Consider the following 24940-nt stretch of genomic DNA (forward strand, 5'->3'; position numbering starts at 1 on the left):
AAATTAGTACATACCATATGAAATGCAGTGGAGGCTGGTGGGAGGAGCTATAGGAGGACGGGCTCATTATAATGGCTGGAATGGATAAATAGAATAGTACCACCTATTTGACTCCATTCCAATATTCCATTCCAGCCATTACAATGAGCCTATCCTCCTATAGCTCCTCCCACCAACCGCCACTGATGAAAAGTAACATACCATACTAATTGAAGTGTTTCGGTTTACTTTTACTAAGTTATGTCTACCTCTGTGTCCAGGTTGGCTGCACCCAGTCTGTGAATTTTAGTTTTTTTGGATAGCCAAGTTCAATTTTGTCATAAAAGCAACCTTGCCAAATAGCCTACCATATGGATTAATAAAATGTTGCGCAAATGTAATAACGTTTCTACAACAGTTGTGAATTCCTTTAGGAAAATGTGATTTTCAGCATTAAATGTTCTAGTGTGCTTAATAGTGAAGCGCTAGGCTAGGTGGAGAGATGGGGCTACCCACAGGTTCCATGGAATGCCATGATGATGGTGCCTTCCAATAACCGTATGGTCCTCGCTAGCAGGGTGTTGCAGCATTTTGTTGCTATGCTACCGCAAACTGTCGCGTGAGCACCGAAAGTGTCGCTTAGCTAATCACGTGCTGAATAAAAATGTGGACATGGCAAACAGTGCACTCTAGGCCTAATGGTACGAAGATTGGCGCAAAGATGGTATATTATTCATTATAAACTGGGTGGTTCGAGCCCTGAATGCGGATTGGCTGACAAAACATTTATTATTTTTACTGCTCTAATTGCGTTGGTAACCAGTTCATAATAGCAATAAGGAACCTTGAGGTCTTGTGGTAGATGGCCAACATACCACGGCTAAGGGCTGTGTCCAGGGTCTCTGCGATGTGTCATGCATAAGAACAGCCCTTAGCTATGGTATATTGGCCATATATGCCTTATTGTTTAAATAACTCAAATATCAATAATTTTAGGCTAATCATTCAAACATAGGCCTAAAAGTCATGGCTGTAGGCCAGCAATATCTCACCATGTGATGTGTGTTTTAGACATTATTTAACAGGTATTATTGGCCTAAATATTGTTTAGCCAATGTCCACGTAATATAGTATTAATAACTAGTCGAAAAGTAGTTGGAACCAACTTCTTGCATAGCCTACAATTTAGGTCTTCTGAAAAATATAGTTGTGGTATTTGAGTAGACCTCTTGAGTTATAATCCCCCAAGACCAGACCCTGTCCTTTAGGCCCAGTGAGAAATACAACAAAAGGTGGCCACCGCTATCGGCCAGACAATTAACCAAAGGACCAGCATTAAACTATTATCATAAGAATGCTGTTTGCAATGGGGGGGAAAGCCCTCGGAATTCATTGACATGCTGCATAGTGTTGGAAACCTTTTATGTCATCAATTACATGCAAGCTGCCTTTGCCATTTAACCTACTGACAGCTTCTTGACATTTTGTAGCGCTAGTTGTCTATTTGCTATAATAACCACTTTACAACACACAAATATATTATTTTAAAAGTGAATAGAAAAGGCTCCAGCGAGCCTACCAATTCTGGCAATGAGGCGGCACCTGTTGCTGCACAGTCTATAACGCAGAACTTTTTACAGGTGAACGGATAGGCTACTGTGAAGAATAGGATGAACACAGCTCTGTATTCGCTATCCCCACACACCAGGACTTCTTGTTCACTTCATTATGAGGGGAAGGATGCACCATGCCTAATACGGCTCAGATGCCAGTTTGTTCACCAACGCAATTATCAGGTCTGGTTCCAAAATGGATTCTTGCTCACCTACTAGACTGTATACCAAGTGATCGTTTGTGGTCACTTGTACAGGGGGACACAAAGATATCCTAAACATCAATACTACGCCCACCTCGGCCTTTTCTCACTGCTCCAGTCCATATGGCACAATCCATACATTTTATATTAGGTGGGCCTTTAAAGTGCCACCCCTGCAGGAACGAGGGTAATTGACTTTGCAAGTGTACAGGGGACTAATTCAAGTAAAGGGAAATGTGTGCGTGTCTGTCCTTCTTTCAGGCATAATTCATTGTGTACATCTGCACCCCACGGAAAACAAAGAAATCTCAATTGCATACTCTCGTTTACGCCTTCTAAAAACCCATTGGAGGAGAAGGTCAGAGGGGTGGAACCTCTGACTCCTCATCCAATGGGTATTGAGGAGGCAAGGAGAGAGGACGCTTTTGAGTATGAAATTGAGATTCTCCCACGGAATTACTATCCTGCTATGCTGAATCATGCACCTGGGTGGAGTGATTCCACCAAGAAGGGACAGGACAAAACAGCAGGTAAAAAAAATATTTTATATATATATTTTTTTAATCCAAAACATTGTCAAACCTGAAAATACACATCTAAATGTGTTGATAACACCATGGGGACAACAGGATAAAATAGTCACCCAGGAGTAGAAAGCACATGATGGACGCCACCACAGACTGATAAAATGAACCAGTGACTATTTCATAGTAAGAGCTCAACAAGAACCTGGTTCTGCTTTATTTACAGTGAATACAAAAATAAGGCCTTACTAACAAAGAGACATCCATGTCCTGGGTTAGTGAGGAGACTGCACTGAACCACTAGTCTACTCAAGTCTGCGTCATTCTCTATAGTGCACTACTTAGGCACTGTATTTCCCCGATACAGTGCCTTTGGTTTGATCAGGGCACGCATATTAGGGCATTGGTCAAAAGTAGTGCACTACAGGGAACAGCGTGCCATTTCAGACCAACACGTAGGGAAGACCTCAATTGCATACTCCTCGTGTCCTCTCTCTTGCCGTCATTATCGAAACCCATTGGAGGAGAAGGTCAGAATGGGCGGGACCTCTGGCTTTCTCATCCAACGGGTTTTGAGAAGACGAGGAAAGAGGACACGAGTTCAATTAGACTGCTTATCTGCTGTTCCACACTCAGTAACAAATAGCGAGGAGAGGAGAAGCAAAGTTAACATTCAGGAATAATACCTAGTCAGTCACGTGCCGTTTGCTTACCTAAATGACTGGAGAGGGGCATTGGTGGCTCCAGACCTGACCAATCAGTAGTGCACACATTTTCAGTGATCGAACAGTAACTTGTAATTGATGAGTTATAAACTGATATGTATTCTGTAGGTCTATTACTATTTTGGGACAAGTTACATGCCATCGACATTGACCACTAGCAGAAAGCGAGCATATAGGAGTCATTTGAGTGTGTCGGAGGTCATCCGAGATGGTGAAAAGAGCCAATACTTTCACCTACGAGAACTTCTAGAAATATAGAGTGCTGCAGGTGAGGGCCTAAGGACTTGGAAGAGAGTGCACTGCTGCAGAGGCAGGGTCTGAAGGCAAAACGGCAGGCATAGAAACATTCCCCCACTGTACCTACTTTTCCCAGCCCCTCCCCCTGGACCATGCAGACCTACAGTGTTTGTGATTTCCCTTAGCCATGGAGACACATTCAGTAAAATTGTAAAAAATAAAACATTTAAAAATAACCTTGTCTGAGATTCAGATAGCCTATACATTTCAAACTCTGGACCTCAATGTCAATTCCATTGCATTTTTTCATTGTTCCCATCTAAATTGGGGACTGATTTAGACCTGGGACACCAGGTGTGTGCAATTAATGATCAGGTAGAACAGAAAACCAGCAGGCTCCAGACCTCATGGGGTAAGAGTTGAGTACCCCTGCCCTACACTGTAGCCTAAAGTACACTGGTTTATAAAGGGGATTGAAGTCACAAGGAATACAGGCCTAGTCTTCATATTTACTGTTGTTGACAAAACACCTTTACAAATATATACAGTGCCTAGTGAAAGTCGACACACCCCTTGCACAGTCTTCGCATTGTGCAGCCTTACAATTCCATCTAAAAGGGGAATACATTAGATGTTTTTATCCTTCCGATCTACAAAACCGTCAACATTTTCAAAGCGAAAGAAAATGAAAGAACATTTTCCAAATTCATTACAAATAAAATAAAATAAAAAGTTGTTTTGATTGTGCGTGTCTTCCCACCCCAGAGGTCATACTTGGTGGGAAGCAAATATCTATAGAAATAGAAGTAGATTAACGATCTGGGCATATGAGGAAAAAGTGCAAAAGAGAGTATCTGAAAAAGCCTTATTCTTCCTTCAGGCAACCACTGAACATCCCCATGTATGGAACAGTAGGGGCGCCACCGCTGTTCTGAAAAACACATCTAAATTACCTAAAGTAACTTCCTATCACAAGAACTCTCGAGACAGAAGTCAAATTCCTGTCTGGCAACCACCACATTGCTCTAAACGCCACCTTCGTTTTCAGATCCGGAAAGACAAAGGAGGAGAGGAGGAGAAGATTAGACTATTGAGATGCAGCCCATGTCAGTGATGTCCCTGTAGAGCATCTATCACTGACAGAACAGAAGAACACACTGCAGTGGAAACCAGAGGTATTAAAAGGACTTGGCTAGTGCCATATGTACATTTCTGTAATGTACATATCAAATCAAGCACGTCTGTCAGAGACCAGTGGAAGAGAAAGAGAAGTCATGTTGAAAGGTAGAAACATTGGAAGAAGTGTGAAAAGGGAGAACCGCCGGCAAAAAGGACCCTTAAAAATACAAGTCACCAAGCGGTTAAAACACTTTAGCTCGAGTTCTTTTAGTAATAGGAGGCTTATAATAAATATTAAAATAATAATAAAATATACGTACACATTTCAACAATAACAACTATGATAATAATAATACTGTTTAAAAATTGACATACAAATATAATTTTGCTCAATGTCTGTAGCTCTACTCTGGTCAGTAAGAAAATTAAGAAATTATAAATTATTATACATTAAAAAAAAATCCAACACCATCGTTTTTCCATTTAGGGTGTAGGTCCTCTCTGTGTTGCAACATTTGAGACAAAGAATAAAAACAATCCTCGATAACCTGAATTCTTCCTATTTGAAAGACATTTCATGAAAAAGTGTCAGTATAAAGTCTTCCCTTGTGTGACAGACAGGTTGTTGTGTAGCCTCTGGAGTCCAGGAGGAGGAGAGTAAGTGCACTTTGAACTCTGGCATGCTGGAGAGAAGGGTGTGTGTGGTGAGAAGTGGAGGTCTGCCTGAGGAAGTTTTTGGACATGGGAATTCCTTCCTGGTCACCTGACCACACAGGAACGGGAAGCTACAACAACAAAATGTCTAAATGCATGTAGAGGGGTGATAAAGATGCCAACCTAAAGCAGGTTCCCTTTTCAGAGGGCAGTTTGTGATGATGAGTATCTTGATTTGAGTGCTTCACCCTGGAACCATGGAGACTACCTCTGCAGAACCGCCCATTGGCTGATCAATGTGTGGGCGGGATTGTGAGGAGGGACCACACATCCTAATATGGGATGGGCAGTGTGAGAGGAGGAGCCAAATCATTCTGACCCACCAATGACTCCAAGTCCCAGAATCCCTCATGGGTACAGGTGCAGAGCTGAGTGACATCACTGTTAACAGGGCAGGGCCCCGTGGTACTGACATTGGGTCAAAGGTCACAGATACTAGTCCAGCTGCCCAACATTCTGTCCATGTCTCCTGTTATTGTCAATGATGCAACTTGGACTGCAAGGGGAAAGAGAGAAACAGGGGGAGAGGAAGAGCAGGGGGAGGGCAAGAAAGGGAGATTCAAGTTGACAGTCAAGCTCAACCCATATCCAAAGACGACATCAATCTGTATAATCCATGACAGTAAAAATAAATATGAGGCAGGCTATTTTTTTGTTGAGCCAAGGTAACTTCAGTTGTCAAGTGAGGTGAATTACCATGTGAGTAACCAGGTGAGTTAGGTGTGTTTACCTGTCGAGGTGACTCGGGGCCTGAGGCCAGAAGTCCAGTGCTGTTCCTCCTGAAGATGCCGTCCAGCCCTGCTGCTGCTTTGGTCACCTTACTGGGCTTTCCTCCTCCTCCGTACGCACTGGGGCTCCTCCTCTTTCTCCCCTCCACCCCTCCTCCGTAGGCCAGGGGGCTGGGAGGAGGAAGGGAGCTGGGAGTAAGGGGTGAAGGGCTGGGGTGGTCTTTAGTGAGGGGGTAGGGTGTGGTGGTGGTTTGGTCAGGGTTGGAGTACCAGTCCTCAGCCCTGACCCCCACCTCCCTGGTACTGTGTCCTAAGGTATTTCTCCTACCACTAAGGGGGGGCACGCCAGAGCTGAGCATGGGGGTGGGAGTCAGAGTGTGGTAGCTGCTGTTGTTCCCCCTGAGAGTGTCAGAACTAGGTGGACGGGTGGTCCTCCTCTTCTTGGCCGCGCCACCATTGGCCCCTGGGGGTTTGGTGGTAGTGCCATTACGGGGTTTCCCTAGGGCAGAGACAGGGGCCACGGGCTGGGAGGGGTCCCTGATGCCAAACAACCCTGCTGCTGATGCATCCTGGGGAAAGGCTGTGGTGTAGGGCCCAAGGGAGAAGGCTCCGTTGGTGGAGGGAGGGAAGGAGAGGGGGGGAGGAGGGCTGAGAGGGCTGGGGGAGGGAGTGATGATAGGAGGGCTCCCGAGGGAGAGAGGGCTCTCAGCAGCCAGGGGCACCTTTCTGTAACACAGCAGAGGACAGGGACGTTAGAAAAACCAGAGCAATAATGAAATACATATGGATTTACAGGGGTTCAGAGACATTTCTGTCTAGAATATGAGCTGGCTGCTGATGTCCTATGCCAGAACCCCAGCAGAACCAGGTCATACTAACATCCGCCATTCCACACCTATTAATAGTGTCTATGAGTATCTGTGTGTCTTCCCCAGACAGCTGAACTCACTTTCTCCATAGAACACCTCAGAAGTCTAAAGCTGGATGTATATACATTGGAGTTTGTCCCAGAGCCCCAGAACAACGGGTCGACAAAATCATTTATGCTGCTACAATTAACACACGCACACACTTTCCTCACCTCCACATCTGAGCGTTGACATGTTTCTCCACCATGCAGTGTAACGCCAGCCTCATCCTGTCCCACCGCCGGTCAAACACATAGTGACCACGCCCCATCAGCCTGCTGCTGAACGCACAGCACTGAGACACGGAGGGAGGGGTTAACACGATCAGAAACAAAATATATAGATCAAAATCAGCCTGTATGGATGGCTTCAAGCTAGGGGTGTAACAGTTCACCAAACCCATGGTTCGGTTACGTATTGAGGTTTTGGGGTCATGGTTCGGTTCGGTTTCGGGACAGCGGGAAGACTGAAATGACATTCACAATGTTCAGCATTCACAATGTTCCTGGCATTGTCTGTTGTGACAGGATTGTTATGTTGGTTTCCACTCTGACGAGGCGTTTGTAACCATGTGGGAGGTGGGAATTTACCAGTTGTGAAGTCGTAAATACCAGTGAGCTGCATTCATGTGATTTGAACTCATTGAGAAACGCAGATTGGCTAAAAGTACAGCTATTATACAGTTATATAGTTCAAATCCACATCTTCTAAATCATGTTTTGTTGTCGCATTTAACTTCATAAAAACGCTGTTATAGAGGCCATTTCCTTAGTAGGTGACGTCAAAGGTCAGTATGTGGGAGAAGGGGAGAGCTCAGGATGATAGACGAGTTTCCTACGAGTAATAACGAGTTGGAGGGCTGTTTGAGTGGTAAATTCCCACATCCATATTGGTGACGAAAGCACCATGACACGGTCTCCTTCAGTGCCAGTGCTGCCGGAAACCCCCTATTTTCAACCACCGAAAACAGGCGCATATCCGCGGCTATAAACCAAAGACAGTAAAAAAAATATATAAACATAGCCTACCTATCGCTCTTGTAATTTCTTCAGCCCGGTCAGAATCAGCTGCCAAGGGCTGCTTGCATGCGGTATGCTGAGGTGATGTCAACGTATTTGTCAACATTTGAGGTGTTGCCAGCTGCATAGGCTATTCTCGCTGACCAGTGGCGACATACTGTTAACGTTTTACCCACAACTCTATGTCCACCGCTAATGTAATCTACTAGGAATGCAAAATGTTCCCAAACGGGAGATGTAAAACGATGGAGGATCCTCCAATTCTGGTTTATCGACCCCACTATAGAACTAGTTCCTGGCTGTGCCTCACAAAAAGGCACATTGAAATGCGCACATTAATCAAAATTAAAATCTTAATTGGCGCATAGCTTGTTTTAATGGAATAGGGGGGCGTTCGGCTCAGATTTACTCAAGAGGCGTAGGCCTGCAATGCAGCATAGCCTATAGGTCTAGTGCTTCTTATCTTGTAATATTTGTATGCATTCATTTGTGTTTACAGTGCGGAACGAACTGAGGTCTTCGTACCGAATGGTTCAGTACGAATACGTGCATCGTTACAGCCCTACTTCAAGCAGTACGGTGACATGGCAATAGATCCGCAGCCATTACTAAGGCATTGCTCTGAAGCATTACCATCAGGCAGGCCGGATGAGGTTTCCACCATATCGCTTACACAATCAAATCTCTACAAATAGTGCGCGGGGGGGGGCTGGGAGATATTGACATAAAAGTAATTTAACGATACATTTGGTTCGATAACAATAAATACACTCTTTTTTATTATTTAAAAAAACAAACTTTCCATTAGGGGCAGGGATCTAGCTTTACAGTGCCAAGTTAGACATGAAAGAAGTCAGCTATTTCATCTAACATGTTCAGGGAATGGATGGATACTTTGAAATAGGATCCAGAATGATCAGATTTATTTTTTGGCTGCTAGAGATTAATTTGCCTGCATCCTTTTTTTTTTTGTACATTTCATACATCATTTACCACCTGAGGAAGTGGGAACTCAAAACACATGATCTATATTGCTAACCCTAAATATATGATACTGATGCTAGACAGCCATGTAAAGGATCTAACAGTAAATGTAATGTCCAACAAAAACCTTCCATTGGTAGGCATCAATAGACGACTTGATGTATTGACTGCAAATGGCACATTCCGGCAGCTCATCATTTTAATTACATACCCTGTTTGGAAAGTGGTGTACGTTCCTCAATATTGAGAGTTGAGAAAAAGAGAATTTTTTAACAACAGTAAAATACTATTTTAAAAAGTTGTTTTCCCGCAATTCCATTTTGAAACGTTGCGGCAATGGTCGTATGCTTGCGCTTATCAGAATGCATCTGTCCCTTCACATGGTGCGCAAAAGTGGGGAGAGAGAGTGAGACCGGGCAGCAAAACAGGGACAGGGAAGATACTGTACTTTCAACGCAGAAAGCAGGTTAATGCACATTACAGTTAACAGAATAACTCTTTAGAACAAAAACATTGTGTAGCATATTCACCGAAAATTACAGACGTAAGCAAAATGCTTCGGTAAGAGGGCAATGTCCCTGCCGGTAGTTTTCGGTTTATCTTCCCAGCTCTAGGGAAGGGGCTTAGGGCTGATTTCAGTCTGGGTGTTAGACTGAGATAAGGGAACACTTTATAAAGGATTTACAATTAGTTTATCAACCATTTATTTGTTTACAGATATTTTAGAAGCAGCTGAATTTTTGTGATTACTTACAAACCCTTCGTACAAATTATACAGTTGAATTCAGAAGATTACATACACCTTAGCCAAATACATTTAAACTCAGTTTTTCACAATTCATGAACATTTAACCTTAGTAAAAATTCCCTGTCTTAGGTCAGTTAGGATCACCACTTTATTTTAAGAATGTGACATGTCAGAATAATAGTAGAGAGAATGATTTATTTCAGCTTTTACTTCTTTCATCACATTCCAAGTGGGTCAGAAGTTTACATACACTCAATTAGTATTTGGCAGCATTGCCTTGAAATTGTTTAACTTGGGTCAAATGTTTCGGGTCGCCTTCCACAAGCTTCCCACAGTAAATTTTGGCATATTTCTCCTGACAGAGCTGGTGTAATGGAGTCAGGTTTGTAGGCCTCCTTACTCACACACACCTTTTCAGTTCTGCCCAATACCTTGACTTTGTTATCCTTAAGCCATTTTGCCACAACTTTGGAAGTATGCTTGGGGTCATTGTCCATTTGGAAGACCCATTTGCGAACAAGCTTTAACTTCCTGACTGACGTCTTCTATTGAAGCTGTTGCTTCAATATATCCACATAATTTTCCTGCCTCCTGATGTCATCTATTTTGTGAAGTGCACCAGTCCCTCCTACAGCAAAGCACCCCCACAACATGATGCTGCCACCCCCATGCTTCACATTTGGGATGGTGTTTTTCGGCTTGCAAGCATCCCCCCTTTTCCTCCTAAAATAACGATGGTCATTATGGCCAAACAGTTATATTTTTCTTTCATCAGACCAGAGGAAAGTTCTCCAAAAAGTACCATCTTTGTCCCCATGTGCAGTTGCAAACCGTAGTCTGGCTTTTTTTATATGGCGGTTTTGGAGCAGTGGCTTCTTCCTTGCTGAGCAGCCTTTCAGGTTATGTCGATATAGTACTCATTTTACTGTGGATATAGATACGTTCATACCTCTTCACAAGGTCCTTGGCTGTTGTTCTGGGATTGATTTGCACTTTTCGCACCAAAGTACGTTCATCTCTAGGAGACATAACGCGTCTCCTTCCTGAACGGCTGAGTGGTTCCATGGTGTTTATACTTGTGTACTATTGTTTGTACAGATGAACGTGGCACCTTCAGGCGTTTGGAAATTGCTCCCAAGGATGAACCAGACTTGTGGAGGTCGACAGCTTTTATTCCTGAGGTCTTGGCTGATATCTTTTGATTTTCCCATGATGTCAAGCAAAGAGGCACCGAGTTTGAAGGTAGGCCTTGAAATACATCCACAGGCATCAAATGATGTCAATTAGCCTATCCGACGCTTATAAAGCCATGACATGATTTTCTGGAATTTTCCAAGCTGTTTAAAGGCACACTCAACTTAGTGTATGTAAACTTCTGACCCACTGGAATTGTGATACAGTGAATTAATTATAAGTGAAATAATCTGTCTGCAAACAATTGTTGGAAAAATGACTTGTGTCATGCACAAAGTAGATGTCCTAACCTACTTGCCAAAAGTATAGTTTGTTAACAAGACATTTGTGGAGTGGTTGAAAAACGAGTTTTAATGACTCCAACCTAAGTGTTTGTAAACTTCCGACTTCAACTGTACATATTTTTGCACATAGCTACCTTAATGTTAAATGTTGGGTAGACAGGTACAGAGATAGGTACAAGACACTTAACCCAAATTGCTCCTGTAAGTCATCCTGAATAAGAGCGTCTGCTAAATGACTAAGGGTACAGGTACATACCCCCAGTGGTCGAGGGTGGTGAGGGGAGTAGTGGCAGGATGGTCGGTCATCGTCTCTGTCAGGGCCATCTGGTGTTCCTGGGTCGCCCTCATCACTGGACAGACGACCGTCCCTGTCCCCTCCTGCCCTCTGCCAGACAGGGACTGGGGGGTCCTGTGTTGAGCCTGGGGGGACGGGGGTGGAGGATAGGACAGCAGCACCCCCACTACCAGGTACCCTGCACACAGAGAGGGAGAGAGAACGAAAAAGAGACAGGCAGAAAGAAAGAAGAGAAAGTGAAAGGAAGAACATGTTTAGAACTAGACACTAACATGACTTACAAATACTAACAAGTGTCAAAATCAGTTTGTTTCACTTTGATTCTATCAACAGTAGGTTACACTCCCTAGTGGTGTGAGTTTGAACTGACAGTGATTTTCACAATCAAATAAGTTAATTGGTTGCGTACACAGATTTGCAGGTGTTGCAGAAGGTGCAAGAAAATGCTTATGTTACTAGCTCCAACAGCACAGTAGAATGTCTTACAAATATGCAACTTTGGTCTAACTTTGGTCTAATATTACTGAGCAGCAAAACACAGAATCTTCATTGAAAAATGTAACAAACATGATTCCATTGAATGAATAGAAGCCATACATTGACTTTGGCCTCAGTGCTGCCCCCTACCTGGGTCTGTGTGCATTAGCCAGCCGCAGTTTGAGAGTGGAGACGGTTCTGCCATTGTGGCAGTGGGGGGGCAGGGTGGAGGGGGTAGTATCATTGGCACGGGTGCTCTGACTGCCTCCCTGTGACTCCCTCCTCTGCCCTCCCGCCTTATCTTTCTCTTTCGCCCCCTCCTTATCTTTCTCCTTCGCCCCCTCCTTATCTTTCTCCTTCGCCTCCTCCTTATCTTTCTCCTTCGCTCTGCCCTTGTGTTCCGCCAGGAGGATATCAAACTCTTTCTGCCTGCCTGGGACGGCCCGTCGGTGGATCAGGGAGTGAGTCTGGAACACACACACAATATGATAACAAAGACAAGTGGACACAAAAGGGCAATAAGAACACATTTAAATGAGACTTAAATGAGTTTTACCCTGGTATCAAGGAAAATAAAGCACACAAGGCAAAATGAAGTAATGCGCACGTATGGTCAGAATAAGCTGTGTAGCCAATCAAATGTGAGGTCAGAGGTCAGTGTGTCTCACCTTGCAGGTGAGTGATCGCGTGCAGGACCGTTTGCTCTCTGGGTCTTGGACTCCACAGTGCTTGTTAGGGTCAAACACCCTCCCTGTAAACACCAGACAGTCATCAAGAACCAAACCAGGTCATCACAGCTGATTTCAGAATTTTGTCTTCCAGAGTACCATGAAGTCATCTTTTGCCAAGAGATATTGAATGACGGGAGAGAAGTGTCTTACAAAGTTGTCTTATAGGACCTACAGTAGACTGTTCTTTGACTGAAACTTCCCAAATTCCACTGAGAAGTTTCCCCTACGTTAAACAGTTCAATTGTCCCTGTAATCTCTACATGTCATCTCTATAATCTAGGTAGTTATGGGAGTGTGCGTGTGTTTGGGAGATGAGGCGTGTGTGTGTGCATGCGGGAGATGAAAAGTGTGTGTGTGTTGAGATGAAAAGTGTGTGTGTGTCTCTCATGTGTTTAGGAGATGAGAGTAGAAGAGGCCAGTTGGGAGTCCCAAGCGGTGGGAAGGTTTTTAAGGAGCAGAAGCCTTGGCAGCAGTAGCTCATGAATTACACTTGTAAATCAAAGAGTTGGAGTGACGCACAGCACAGAGACAACAACATATGGGGGGGGGGAGACTGGGAAAAGAGACAGGCAAGAGGAGTAAAGGAAGAGAGGAGAAAGGCAAGAGAGAGAGAGGGAAAAGAGAGAGGCGGAAGAACAAAGAGATAGGAAAGTTGGAAAGAGATGCACGAGGGAAGTCTCCTCATCCACAGCAGAATTAGCAAGGCCCCAGTGCATAGGATTAGTGTTGAGCAACAGCCTCCACTCTCTCTTCTTTCAAAACAGCCCCCACCCATGCCAAGTTCCTAACCCATCATATGAATCTGTTCATGCCCCATCACTCTCATGACTGGGCAACTTTCAAAGGTTAGGGGAGATAAGGAACATGGAGGGGTTTTACACTTATAAACATAGGCTATATATTTATACCATGACCTTTATAGTGCTGAGCAAGACATGCACATTCCTGGTGGTAGAATTGAAGTTGCTCCACCTTAAATTCTTCCCTACCAGATAAAAGGTACATTAATACATTGTATGTTCTCTCCATCCGCCTTTGTGTCTGTTCACCTCGGAGGAGGATGATGTTGGCTGATCTCTGGTCAGTTTTGATCCCTGATTATAATAATTTAGATATAATATATGCTATTTAGCAGACACTTTTATCCAAAAAGCAACTAACATCAAGCATTAATACATTTTCCGTGTGGGTGGCCCCAGAGGGAAATCAAACCCATGATCATTGGCGTTGTAAGCACCATCCCACCAACTGAGCCACACATGGTAATGAAGGTAGGATTGGGGTTAGGGTACACTGATCCTAGATCTGTGGTTAGACTGTGTTCTCACCTGACAGTCTCCTATGAGGCCTGGGGGTCTTGGTTCCATTCTGCTGTTTCCTGTCCAGGGGGGAGGGGGTTGCGGGGGTCCGAGGGGAGGGAGAGGGTCTGCGGTGATTCAGGGGGGAGGGTGAGGGGGTAGAGGAGGGTTGTTTGTCCAGGGGAGAGCGAGCCGGGCTGGGCCGGCGGTCCACCAGGGATGGGGGTGTTGTGGTGGAGCAAGGGGTGGTTGGCCCGCGGCCGTTCACCAGCTTTTCCCGAGACCCCCTGAGGGGAGCTGGGGGGATCAGGGAGGGTTTGAGGGAGGAGGGAGAGGAGCAGGAGGAAGAAAAGCAGTTGACTCTGACGTGTGTTCCCCTCTCTGACCGGCCCAGACATGGCATCTTCTCCAGACTCACTACTGGCAACGACACACTGATGGGGGGAGAGAGAGAGAGGGATGGCGCGACAGATAAAGCAAGAGAGTGAGAGGAACGATATAGAGAGAGGAGGGGGGGGGGGGGGGGGGGGGGGGGCTAATTGATTGAGTAGAAAGTTGTGGGATTGTTTTTATTAAAAAAAATAACCATGACAGGGATTCGATGCAGGAAGTGTCTGCATGTTCACAAGATTTGGCCTGTTTGTGCACCCACCATGTCTTGCTGCGGACACCCTTGGGAGGGTAGACAGCGAGCGGGGCTTTGTTGAAGCGGGAGTGGGGGTAGTCTCTGGGGACCCTGAAGGGCAGAGGGGGAGTAGGACCCAGGGTGGGGGACACTGCCACATTGGGCTTCACAGAGACCACTGGACCCCTGGAGGGACACGGGGAGCCGTGCCGACGCTCTGAAACACACACACACACACACACACACACACACACACACTGTCAGGAGATATACAGACTGAATACAGACTGAGCGTGAACCCACCTGGTAAACACCCAGCATCATGAAAATGTCTTAACACTGTAGATCACTGACTGGTCAGTTATTCACACAATGAATCTGTGATGTTTGTAAGTGATCCATGGCTCCAGACTGCAACCATTTGAATGGAATTTTATTAGTGGTCACGTCGGTGCAAGCTTTGCATTGTCACTCACTCAAACCTTCCCCTTTTTTGGGCAGCTAAAAGCACAATTTTGTCAAACAGTGAAGTACATTATACTCATGATTCCTATAAAGGAAGTGTCCGATTGTATAATATCTCAAAATCCAATTGCAGGAAAAACACAGCTTTGGAAGCAACTACTGTTGTCCCTGTCGAAGAGAGGAGGGTCTCAGCTTTTTATATGTATAATTTTGTTGTGTTACAGCCTGAATTTAGCACGGATTAATTTTAGATTTGTTTGTCACTGGCCTACACACAATATCCCATAATATCAAAGTGGAACAATGTTTTTCAAAATGTTTACAAATTAATAACAAATGAAAAGCAGAAATGTCTTGAATCAATAAGTATTTAACCCCTTTGTTATGGCAGGCCTAAATAAGTTCACGAGTACAAAATAAGAAGTTGCATAGACTCACTCTGTGTGCAATAATAGTGTTTAACATGATTTTTGAATGACTACCTCATCTCTGTACCCCGAACATACAATTATCTGCTAGGTCCCTCAGTCGAGCAGTGAATTTGAAACACAGATTCAACCACAAAAGCCAGGGGGATTTTCCAATGCTTCGCAAAAAAAGGCACCTATTGGTAGATGGGTAAACATTTTAAAAGCAGACATTAAATATCCCTTTGAGCATGGTGAAGTTATTAATTACACTTTGCATGGTGTATCAATACACACAGTCACTGCAAAGATACAGGTGTCTTTCCTAACTCAGTTGCCGGAGAGGAAGGAAACCACTCAGGGATTTCACCACGAAGCTAATGGCGACTTTAAAACAGTTAAAGAGTTTAATGGCTGTGATAGGAGAAAACTGAGGATGGATCAATAACATTGTAGTTACTTCACAATACTAACCTAATTGACAGAGTGAAAATAAGGAATCCTGTACAGAATACAATTATTCCAAAATATGCATCCTGTTTGCGACAAGGCACTAAAGTAATACTGCAAAAAATATGGCAAAGCAATTGACTTTTTGTCCTGAATACAAAGTTATGTTCAGGGCAAATCCAATATAACATATTACTCACCATTTTTTTTAAAGCATAGTGGTGGCTGCATAATGTTATGGTTATGTTTGTAATCGTTAAGGACTGGGGAGTTTTTCAGGATAAAAAGAGAAACGTAACGGAGCTCAGCACAGGCAAAATCCTAGAGGAAAACCTGATTCAGTCTGCTTTCCACCAGACACTGGAAGATGAATTCACCTTTCAGCAGGACAATAACCTAAAACATGTAGCCAAATCTACACTGGAGTTGCTTACCAAGAAGACAGTGAATGTTCCTGAGTGGCCGAGTTAGTTTTTAATTAAATATGCCTGAAGACCTGAAAATGGTTATCTAGAAATAATCAACAATTTGACAGCGTCAAGTTTTTAAAGACAAATTGGCAAATGTTGCGCAATCCACGTGTGGAACGCTCTTATACTTATCCAGAAAGACTCACATCTGTAATAGCTGCCAAAGGTGATTATAACATGTATTGACTCAGGGGGTTGAATACTTATCGAATCGAGATATTTTTTTATTTTTTTTTATAAAACGCTGTATATGTATATATATATATATATATATATATATATATATATATATATATATATATATATATATATATATATATATATATATATATATATAATTTTTCTTCCACTTTGACAGGGTATTCTTTTGTAAATCGTTTACAAAAATGAAAGACAATTAATTTTAAATCCACACAACAAAACGTGGAAAAATTCAAGGGGTGTGAATACTTTCTGAAGGCACGGTATCCCTCTCATTATTAAATACTTTTTTTCTTTACATAGTTGAATTTGCTGACAACAAAATCACACAAAAATTATCAAATGGAAATCAAATGTATCAACCCATGGAGGTCTGGATTTGGAGTCACACTCAAAATGAAAGTGGAAAAACCACACTACAGACAGATCCAACTTTGTTGTAATGTCCTTAAAACAAGTCAAAATGAGGCTCAGTAGTGTGTGTGGCCTCCACATGCCTGTATGACCTCCATACAACACCTGGGCATGCTCCTGATGAGGTGGACAGGAGGATGGAGCGAGACATGATGTCCCAGATGTGCTCAATTGGATTCAGGTCTGGGGAACGGGCGGGCCAGTCCATAGCATCAATGCCTTCCTCTTGCAGGAACTGCTGACACACTCCAGCCACATGAGGTCTAGCATTGTCTTGCATTAGGAGGAACCCAGGGCCAACCGCACCAGCATATGGTCTCACAAGGGGTCTGGGGATCTCATCTCGGTACCTAATGGCAGTCAGGCTACCTCTGGCGAGCACATGGAGGGCTGTGCAGCCCCCCAAAGAAATGCCACCCCACACCATGACTGACCCACCGCCAAACCGGTCATGCTGGAGGATGTTGCAGGCAGCAGAACGTTCTCCACAGCGTCTCCAGACTCTGTCACATGTGCTCAGTGTGAACCTGCTTTCATCTGTGAAGAGCAAATGCCAAACGTCCTGCACGGTGTTGGGCTGTAAGCACAACCCCCACCTGTGGAGGTCGGGCCCCTCATGGAGTCTGTTTCTGACCGTTTGAGCAGACACATGCACATTTGTGGCCTGCTGGAGGTCATTTTGCAGGGCTCTGGCAGTGCTCCTCCTGCTCCTCCTTGCACAAAGGCGGAGGTAGCGGTCCTGCTGCTGGGTTGTTGCCCTCCTACGGCCTCCTCCACGTCTCCTGATGTACTGGCCTGTCTCCTGGTAGCGCCTCCATGCTCTGGACACTACGCTGACAGACACGGCAAACCTTCTTGCCACAGCTCGCATTGATGTGTCATCCTGGATGAGCTGCAGTACCTGAGCCACTTGTGTGGGTTGTAGACTCCGTCTCATGCTACCACTAGAATGAAAGCACCGCCAGCATTCAAAAGTGATCAAAACATCAGCCTGGAAGCATAGGAACTGAGAAGTGGTCTGTGGTCACCACCTGCAGAATCACTCCTTTATTGGGGGGTGTCTTGCTAATTGCCTATAATTTCCACCTGTTGTCTATTCCATTTGCACAACAGCATGTGAAATTGATTGTCAATCAGTGTTGCTTCCTAAGTGGACAGTTTGATTTCACAGAAGTGTGATTGACTTGGAGTTACATTTCCCTTTATTTTTTTGAGCAGTGTATATATATATATATATATATATATATATATATATATATATATATATATATATATATATATATATATATATATATATATATATATATATATATATATGAGAGACAATTCATTTTAAATCCACACAACAAAACGTGGAAAAATTCAAGGGGTGTGAATACTTTCTGAAGGCACGGTATCCCTCTCATTATTACCTTAGGTCTACCATATTTGTAGGTTATTAAAAAACAACTTTAAAAAACTTTGAGATAATCTAGCGGAGTTCTAGGCTAATTGTTTGAACATGCGCGGTGATATATAAATATATTTTGATTTGTTTAACACTTTTTTTGGTTACTACATGATTCCATATGTGTTATTTCATAGTTGTGATTTCTTCACTATTATTCTACAATGATGAAAATAATAAAAACAAAGAAAAACCCTGGAATGAGTAGGTGTGTCCAAACTTTTGATTGGTCCTGTATATTGCGTGACAACGTTTTTTTTTATGGGTGAGACCAAATCATGAACTGGTGATCCATATTGCAGTAGAGGGCATTGGAGAAAGACATAGAGAGGAGAGGATAGAGAAGGAAGGAAGGAGGACTAAAGGAGAGGAAACTTACGGTTCTGGCTATGCATGTCTTTGAGGGAGGTGAGGGGGGGGGGGGGGGGGGGTGAGGAAGGTGGGGAGGTCCTTTACTCTCTCTGCCTCACTGGGACTCTACTCCCCAGACACCTAGTCGGGACAGAGGGACATGTCAAAAACACACACAGCCACACGGGCGCTCCCACACACCCCCCACACGCTCTCGCACACCCACGCTCTCCCGCACACCTACCCGCGCTCTCGTACGCACACACCTCATTAAATGCTTATTGTAGACCTACTACGCATGCAGACTTTGCACTAAAATTAGTGAGGAAAGCTTGTGAATTGTGCAGCGGGGATAAAAATAATGCATTATATCACTGTCAGCAAATAAAACTATTCATGATTATTAATTTTGTTCTGCCCTGGCAATTTCCTAAATAGACTTGGCCCCGGCACCACAGCCATCCTGCCAACTGTCCTCAGCCAACTACTGTCTGACAGGCTGTATCGCCCACTCCACAGAATCTGTCTCGTTGGTCACAGTTTAGTGACTGAAAGTGTGAGGAGCCAATACGATGACAGTGTGTGGGAATGACAGGGAGATTGCCTTACCCTGCCAATGAGTGCTGAAATACCAACAGCTCGTTAGAACAACAGGGATGAATGAGCACACAGATTAAGCAGGTGTCAGGGCGTGTGTGTGTATGCCAGGCGGCAGTCGTGCGTGTGTTCCAGGTGTGTGTGAGCGTGAAACTGCATCCGTCAGGCAGGTGTATGTGCAGGTGAGTAAATAGGCAAAGGTAAAGCAGAGGGGGCAGCTGTATTGGGAGCTAGGACCAAAGTCCACCTCATTCAGGTATGCAGCAGTAGTTACACAGCAGCCAATTCAGATTCACACACAGATGGGTTACTTACAACTGTGGTTTAGAGTACATTGAACAATGCACGCAAGTCTAAATCTTGTGCATCTGCCCTTCCAAGGTACAAGCAATCCCCTAACACAGATCTAGGATCAAAATACCCCTATCCTAACCTTAAACATTATTCAGGGGATTTAAAACTATCGGAACCTCTATCGGGTGGTTAGAGGCAACGTCTACAGAGTCCCTCAAGCCCGTTGCCATGGCATTGTCGAGCGAGTGAAGCGGTGGCTAGCGTGAGAGCCCTGTGAGCCTAGCAGCCACAGGAAGTAGGAAGCTGAGAGTCAGCATCGCACTGAGAGCTCAACTGGGTTTGTTTACATCCTCACTGCCACCGCTAGAGGAAGACACCCACCACAGAGAGAGAAAGAGAGAGAGAGAGAGGAGAGAGAGAGGAAATCCTTCTGCAACAGCCAATACATTTCATAACATGACACACAACGCAGCACATCACTAAACTGCTCTATACAAATCAACACTACACTAAACCTCACACACACACACTATCACTGCAGCTGCTTCAACACAACAACTGCCCGCACTGGCACCAAAGCAAGCACACAAACAACTAACTGCCTCGCCAACACACTACACTGCAGGGAGTGCCAGCCCACACATCAAAGTCAGGAAACGAAACTAAGCTGAGAGGAGAGAGCCTGCAAGGAGTTCAATTAATCCAGGACCATAAGGGCAGTCACCAGACAACCCTATGAATAACAGTCTAGCACACACACACATTCTCTGAATGACACACACCCAACCTCTGAATAACATACAAAAGCTTTTCCGTTAAACTGCTTAGTCAGCCTCCGCCGCCAGCTACAGATGGGCAGAGAGAGAAACAGAGCTGGGTATCAACGGTCTGTCTGACTCCTGCAGACTGGCTGGCTGTCAGAAAGAGTATTTCTCCACACACACACACACACACACAAACACACACACACACACACACACACACACACACACACACACACACAAACGAGCTGGAGGAGCATAGCTGAAAGGCATTGACCCCTGAGCAGAGCTGACCTCAGAGCCTGTCAGTGAACAGCTGTTGTGAGAGGAAGATTTCCTGTTTCCCTTAACCACAGATCTAAGGTCAGATTTACATGCGTTATAACCAGATTGTCACGTCTGAGAGGACTGCAGCTGGAGGCAGCAACCTGCAGGGGGCAGGAGAGAGCACTCAAGGGGGGCGTGTGTGTGCATATGCATGTGTGTTTTGCCTGTCTCTTGGCACAGACAGACTCCTCGCTCTAGGACATGTGCAGCCAGCCAGCAGCAGATGTAAGTGCGCTCCGTTCACTGGGGATCAACGAGAGCGTAAGCAGACTGACAGACAAGAGCTGGTTTTCAATTATTATTATTTTATCTTTAACTCTGCGTTGTTGGAGGAGGACCTGTAAGTAAGCATTTCACTGTTAGTCTACACCTGTTGTCTACAAAGCATGTGACATATAAAATGTGATTCTGATTTGGTCCAGCACTGACCAATGTTGAGGGACTCTTACTGTAATGGGTTAGAGTTAGGGGTCTTACCATAGTGGGTCTGGGTCATGTGTCAAGGTCAGGGTGGTTTGTACTGTAAGGGTAGTGTCAGAGTTAGGGTGGTACGTAAAGCTAGTGTGTTAGGGTTCTTACTGTAGTGTGTTTGGGTAGTGGGTAGTGTGTAGGTGTTAGGGTTCTTACCGTAGTGGGTGAGGATGCCCTGGGCTTTGACCACTTGGTTGCAGACATGGCAGACGACGAGACAGAAATCCTCCTGGTTGGGAAACTGGCCAAACACGTGCATCTCTACAGAAGACAGAGACAGGAACAGAGGTGAGTAAAGGGACAGGGGCTGAACTGGGACTAGAATCAGAAAGCTGCCTAGACATTTTTTTTATTTAACTAGGCAAGTAATTTAAGAACAAATTATTATTTACAATGTGGGCAGAATTGAAAAAGCGTGTGCGAGCAAGGAGGCCTACAAACCTGACTCCATTACACCAGCTCTGTCAGGAGGAATGGGCCAAAACTCACCCAACGTATTGTGGGAAGCTTGTGGAAGGCTACCCAAAACATTTGACCCAAGTTAAACAATTTAAAGGCAATGCTACCAAATACTAATTGAGTGTATATGAACTTCTGACCCACAGGGAATGTGATGAAATAAATAAAAGCTGAAATAAATCACTCTCTTTACTATTATTCTGACATTTCACATTCTTAAAATAAAGTGGTGATCCTAACTGAACTAAGACAGGGAATTTTTAAAAGGATTAAATGTCAGCAATTGTGAAAAACTGAGTTTAAACGTATTTGGCTAAAGTGTATGTAAACTTCCGACTTCAACTGTATGTATGTATGTATGTATGTATGTATGTATGTATGTATGTATGTATGTATGTATATTAGAGGTAGACCGATTATGATTTTTCAACACCGATACCGATTATTGGAAGACCAAAAAAAGCAGATACCGATTAATCTGCCGATTTGTGTGATATATATACATTTGTAATAATGACAATTATTTTTCACATTGTAAATTCTGGTCCAATGCTTTTAACTGCTAGGCTACCTGCCGGCCCTATTTATTAACAATGAAAATGCTTTGTATGAAGTACATTTAATTACCCATGTGATTACCCATTAAATACAAGGATGACATTTGAAATTGTTACTTGAATAAAAACAAACAACTTTTAAATGTAGTGTTTATGACGTTCACTCCATAAAAAAAAGACATATCTGTAGCCATCGATGATGGTAGCCTATGCACGTTTCACGCTTGTTGATTTTTGTCGGCCAATCAAAGCTGCTCCACGGTCAGAGGTTCCATGTGTGGCAAGTGAAGTGAGAGATCTCTAATCAATGCAAAATGGAATTAAAAGTTAGCTAAATAAGAAGGAGTGGGCTTCAACAAACAACCAAGAGGTGGGCTGTTGTTTAATCTGAATCACGGTGTTGCCATTTGTTTACAAGGATGGGGAGTGCAGTAATTGTAGCCTCAATGAGCTAGTTATCTAGCTGGCTAACTTGCTATCTTAGCTATCTTATGTATATCGATTGGATGCAGTAAAAACAGGCACTGTCATTGGATGATAAATAAGCAGCAGCTAATGTTACAAGTTTGCCTAACTAGCGCGGGCCAGCGTGGCTACTTTCTGGTCTCTCAGTCTCATAAATACACACCGGCCCCTCCTCCGAGCAGAACCATCTGCGTCTCTCCCTCACGCGAGATTAAAAAGATACATAAAAAAAAATATTAAAACATGTATTTCGACTATCGGGATATGCGAGGAAAAACATTTCTGATATTATTCTAATAGTGAAATTATTTCAAATGCCCATCCCTAAACAACGAGTATAGTACTTGTAAAAGCGCAACAATTTTTTTTTTTTTTCATCTGTCTCTGCCAAGACAAATGAGAACAGTGTGTAGCTTACTGCCTCGCTCGCCTGCCAGAACAACAGAAACTGCCAAAACAGTGTTGCTGAAACAATCTGTCTTTCGTGAATGAGCGCTACCCAGGCAGAGAGAAACATACCGTCTGTCAGACACCCGCTGAGAAATTTTGTAAAGAGGGGATAACATTTTTCTATATTTGTGCATTGTCAAGTCTCACTTATCCTCGTAAACAACATTGTATGATAATGAATTGAATTATAGACTACATCAGCTGTTGACCTATGTAGCGGAGAGAAGGCATAATGCTGAGTTCACCATATGACTATGGGCATAATCGCTGTCTGGCACTAATCTCAGAGATGATTAGGCTATAGGTCTGTAATGATGTCACTCAGTCATCTTCAGCGCCAGTTAGCTATTACTGTCTGCTTGACACATGGTATGACCTCATCAGCTGATGGTGTGTGTGTGTGTGTGTGTGTCTCACAACCTGCCCGACTCTTGGCCGGGGATCAACAACACTGGGAGACTCCATTCTGGCTGAGTGAGAGGATCTCCTTACCTTAACCATTAGGGGGTCCAGGGGAAACACAACTGGCCTTAGATCAGTATCTGAAGGGCAAGTCAATCTTACTCTGTCTCAGTGTGTTAGCCTGGGATCAGCAGTCAGAACATATTGGTGATTAAGTGATTCCAGTCTAGCTGGGACTGAGAGAGGCTGCTTTTGCACTCAGAGTCTGGCTGAACTGAAGACTGGGGAGTTAGTACTGAAGTTGTACTACACTTGAATGTCTGTCACTCTGGGTGGCCCTCCAACCTATAGTCATCAAATCCCCTCATTTTTACAGTGTAGGTAGAGCCAAGAGCCTCTAGGGTACAAACTCTAGGTAAGCAGGAAGGGAACATACTCATACACGCGTGACATTTCTTGCTTGACCAATATCATGGCACTAAATATCAATCCATTTGTAATTAACAAACGCGGAAATTCATTATCATGTAAAAAAAAACACTTTTATCTTCATAATAAACAGTTTTAGGAAAAATGTATGCTGTGGTCGTCCTTTAGCTTTGAATTTGACAGGATGTGCTGTGTTGTGTGGCTGTAGTGTTAAAATATGCAAGAATGTTGGCAAGAATGCTGGAGTGACAACTGGAGCGTCTTCAGTCCACAAGAACAAGAACAAGAAAAACAAAAACAAGGCTCAGGTGACAGTCACCACAGCACGTTTTGATCAACCTTACCTTCTTTGCTGAGTTTAGTTCCTTCCCAGTTGTGGTACAGCTCTTTCAAGCGGTTTTCGACGAGTGAGTCTGTATTAAAAGAATATAAGAAAATAGAGTTCATATTAGAGTTCATGTGCGATCGGTTAGTTGGTGGTTGGGGGGAGAAAAAAAACAAATCTCACGCACGCCACGCTGAAACGTGTCATTACGTCTAGCTAGATAGCTAGCTCGCAGCTGTAACGTTATCTGACGAGCTGCCTTGATAAATCAAGGAAACTGTCACCAACAAGCAACGAAAGTTATCGTAGCCAGGACAGACATCAGTAAACTAACCCATGCGCATTACGAACATATTGAGAATGCATCAATTGAATACCGAGCATTTGTAAACATGAGTTTTATAGATCTGTAATGAATTTGGTAACTAGCTAAATATTTTTCAGTTTTGACAGATGCATGGAGGACAACTCAACACTGTTCGCACGTGCTATTTTTATAGAAATGAATGACAACATTGGACTTGCACTTACTGTCAGAATAGTGTAATTTTGCTGCGCTGATAAAAGTTGACCAAGGTTTACACAGGAACGTATCCGGATTTGGTAGTTGGCGAATCAATGTCGCCATTGCACTTCCTTCTAGTTGCTTGATTTTTTTCCATCTACTTCGCAGTAAGCTAAACGAGACTAGCGAGGCACCTGACGTCACCTTCGTCATGTTCCGTCTTCGCTCGGCTTCTGACGGCAAGGAGTTGAAAGGTTGCAAAGGGGTGTGGGGGTGCGCCTCTGAAGT

General features: G+C 43.9%; 1 protein-coding gene across 3 annotated transcripts; it reads right to left on the bottom strand.

The window, feature by feature from the left end:
* Positions 1–2321: 2321 nt before the first annotated feature.
* LOC110501057 (ataxin-7-like protein 1) lies at positions 2322–24891 on the bottom strand. Of its 3 annotated transcripts, XM_036957586.1 has the most exons (12): positions 24679–24890; positions 24167–24235; positions 21217–21321; positions 18639–18751; positions 14433–14622; positions 13811–14214; positions 12420–12502; positions 11902–12218; positions 11236–11452; positions 6924–7045; positions 5845–6568; positions 2322–5610 (listed from the first exon to the last, which is right to left on the bottom strand). In XM_036957586.1, the coding sequence occupies exons 4-12, from the start codon at positions 18652–18654 to the stop codon at positions 5593–5595; spliced, it is 2091 nt and encodes a 696-aa protein (XP_036813481.1). In that variant the 5' UTR covers positions 18655–18751; positions 21217–21321; positions 24167–24235; positions 24679–24890; the 3' UTR covers positions 2322–5592. The 3 variants fall into 3 exon arrangements, with proteins under 3 accessions (XP_036813481.1, XP_036813479.1, XP_036813480.1); XM_036957584.1 differs by lacking the exon at positions 18639–18751 and having other exon boundaries at positions 24679–24891; XM_036957585.1 differs by lacking the exons at positions 18639–18751; positions 24679–24890 and adding an exon at positions 24335–24442.
* Between the last annotated feature and the right edge of the window lie 49 nt (positions 24892–24940).

The sequence above is a fragment of the Oncorhynchus mykiss genome, chromosome 21 (genome assembly GCF_013265735.2).
Source record: "Oncorhynchus mykiss isolate Arlee chromosome 21, USDA_OmykA_1.1, whole genome shotgun sequence".
In the NCBI taxonomy this organism is placed as follows: domain Eukaryota; kingdom Metazoa; phylum Chordata; class Actinopteri; order Salmoniformes; family Salmonidae; genus Oncorhynchus; species Oncorhynchus mykiss.

Coding starts and splice junctions, on each gene's coding strand:
- LOC110501057 (XM_036957584.1), bottom strand. CDS start 24,865: ATGACGAAGGTGACGTCAGGTGCCTCGCTAGTCTCGTTTAGCTTACTG. Junction 12,503..13,810: donor GCCTCATAGGAGACTGTCAG/GTGAGAACACAG, acceptor TGGTGTTTACAG/GGAGGGTGTTTGACCCTAAC. Junction 11,453..11,901: donor GCTAATGCACACAGACCCAG/GTAGGGGGCAGC, acceptor CTCTGTGTGCAG/GGTACCTGGTAGTGGGGGTG.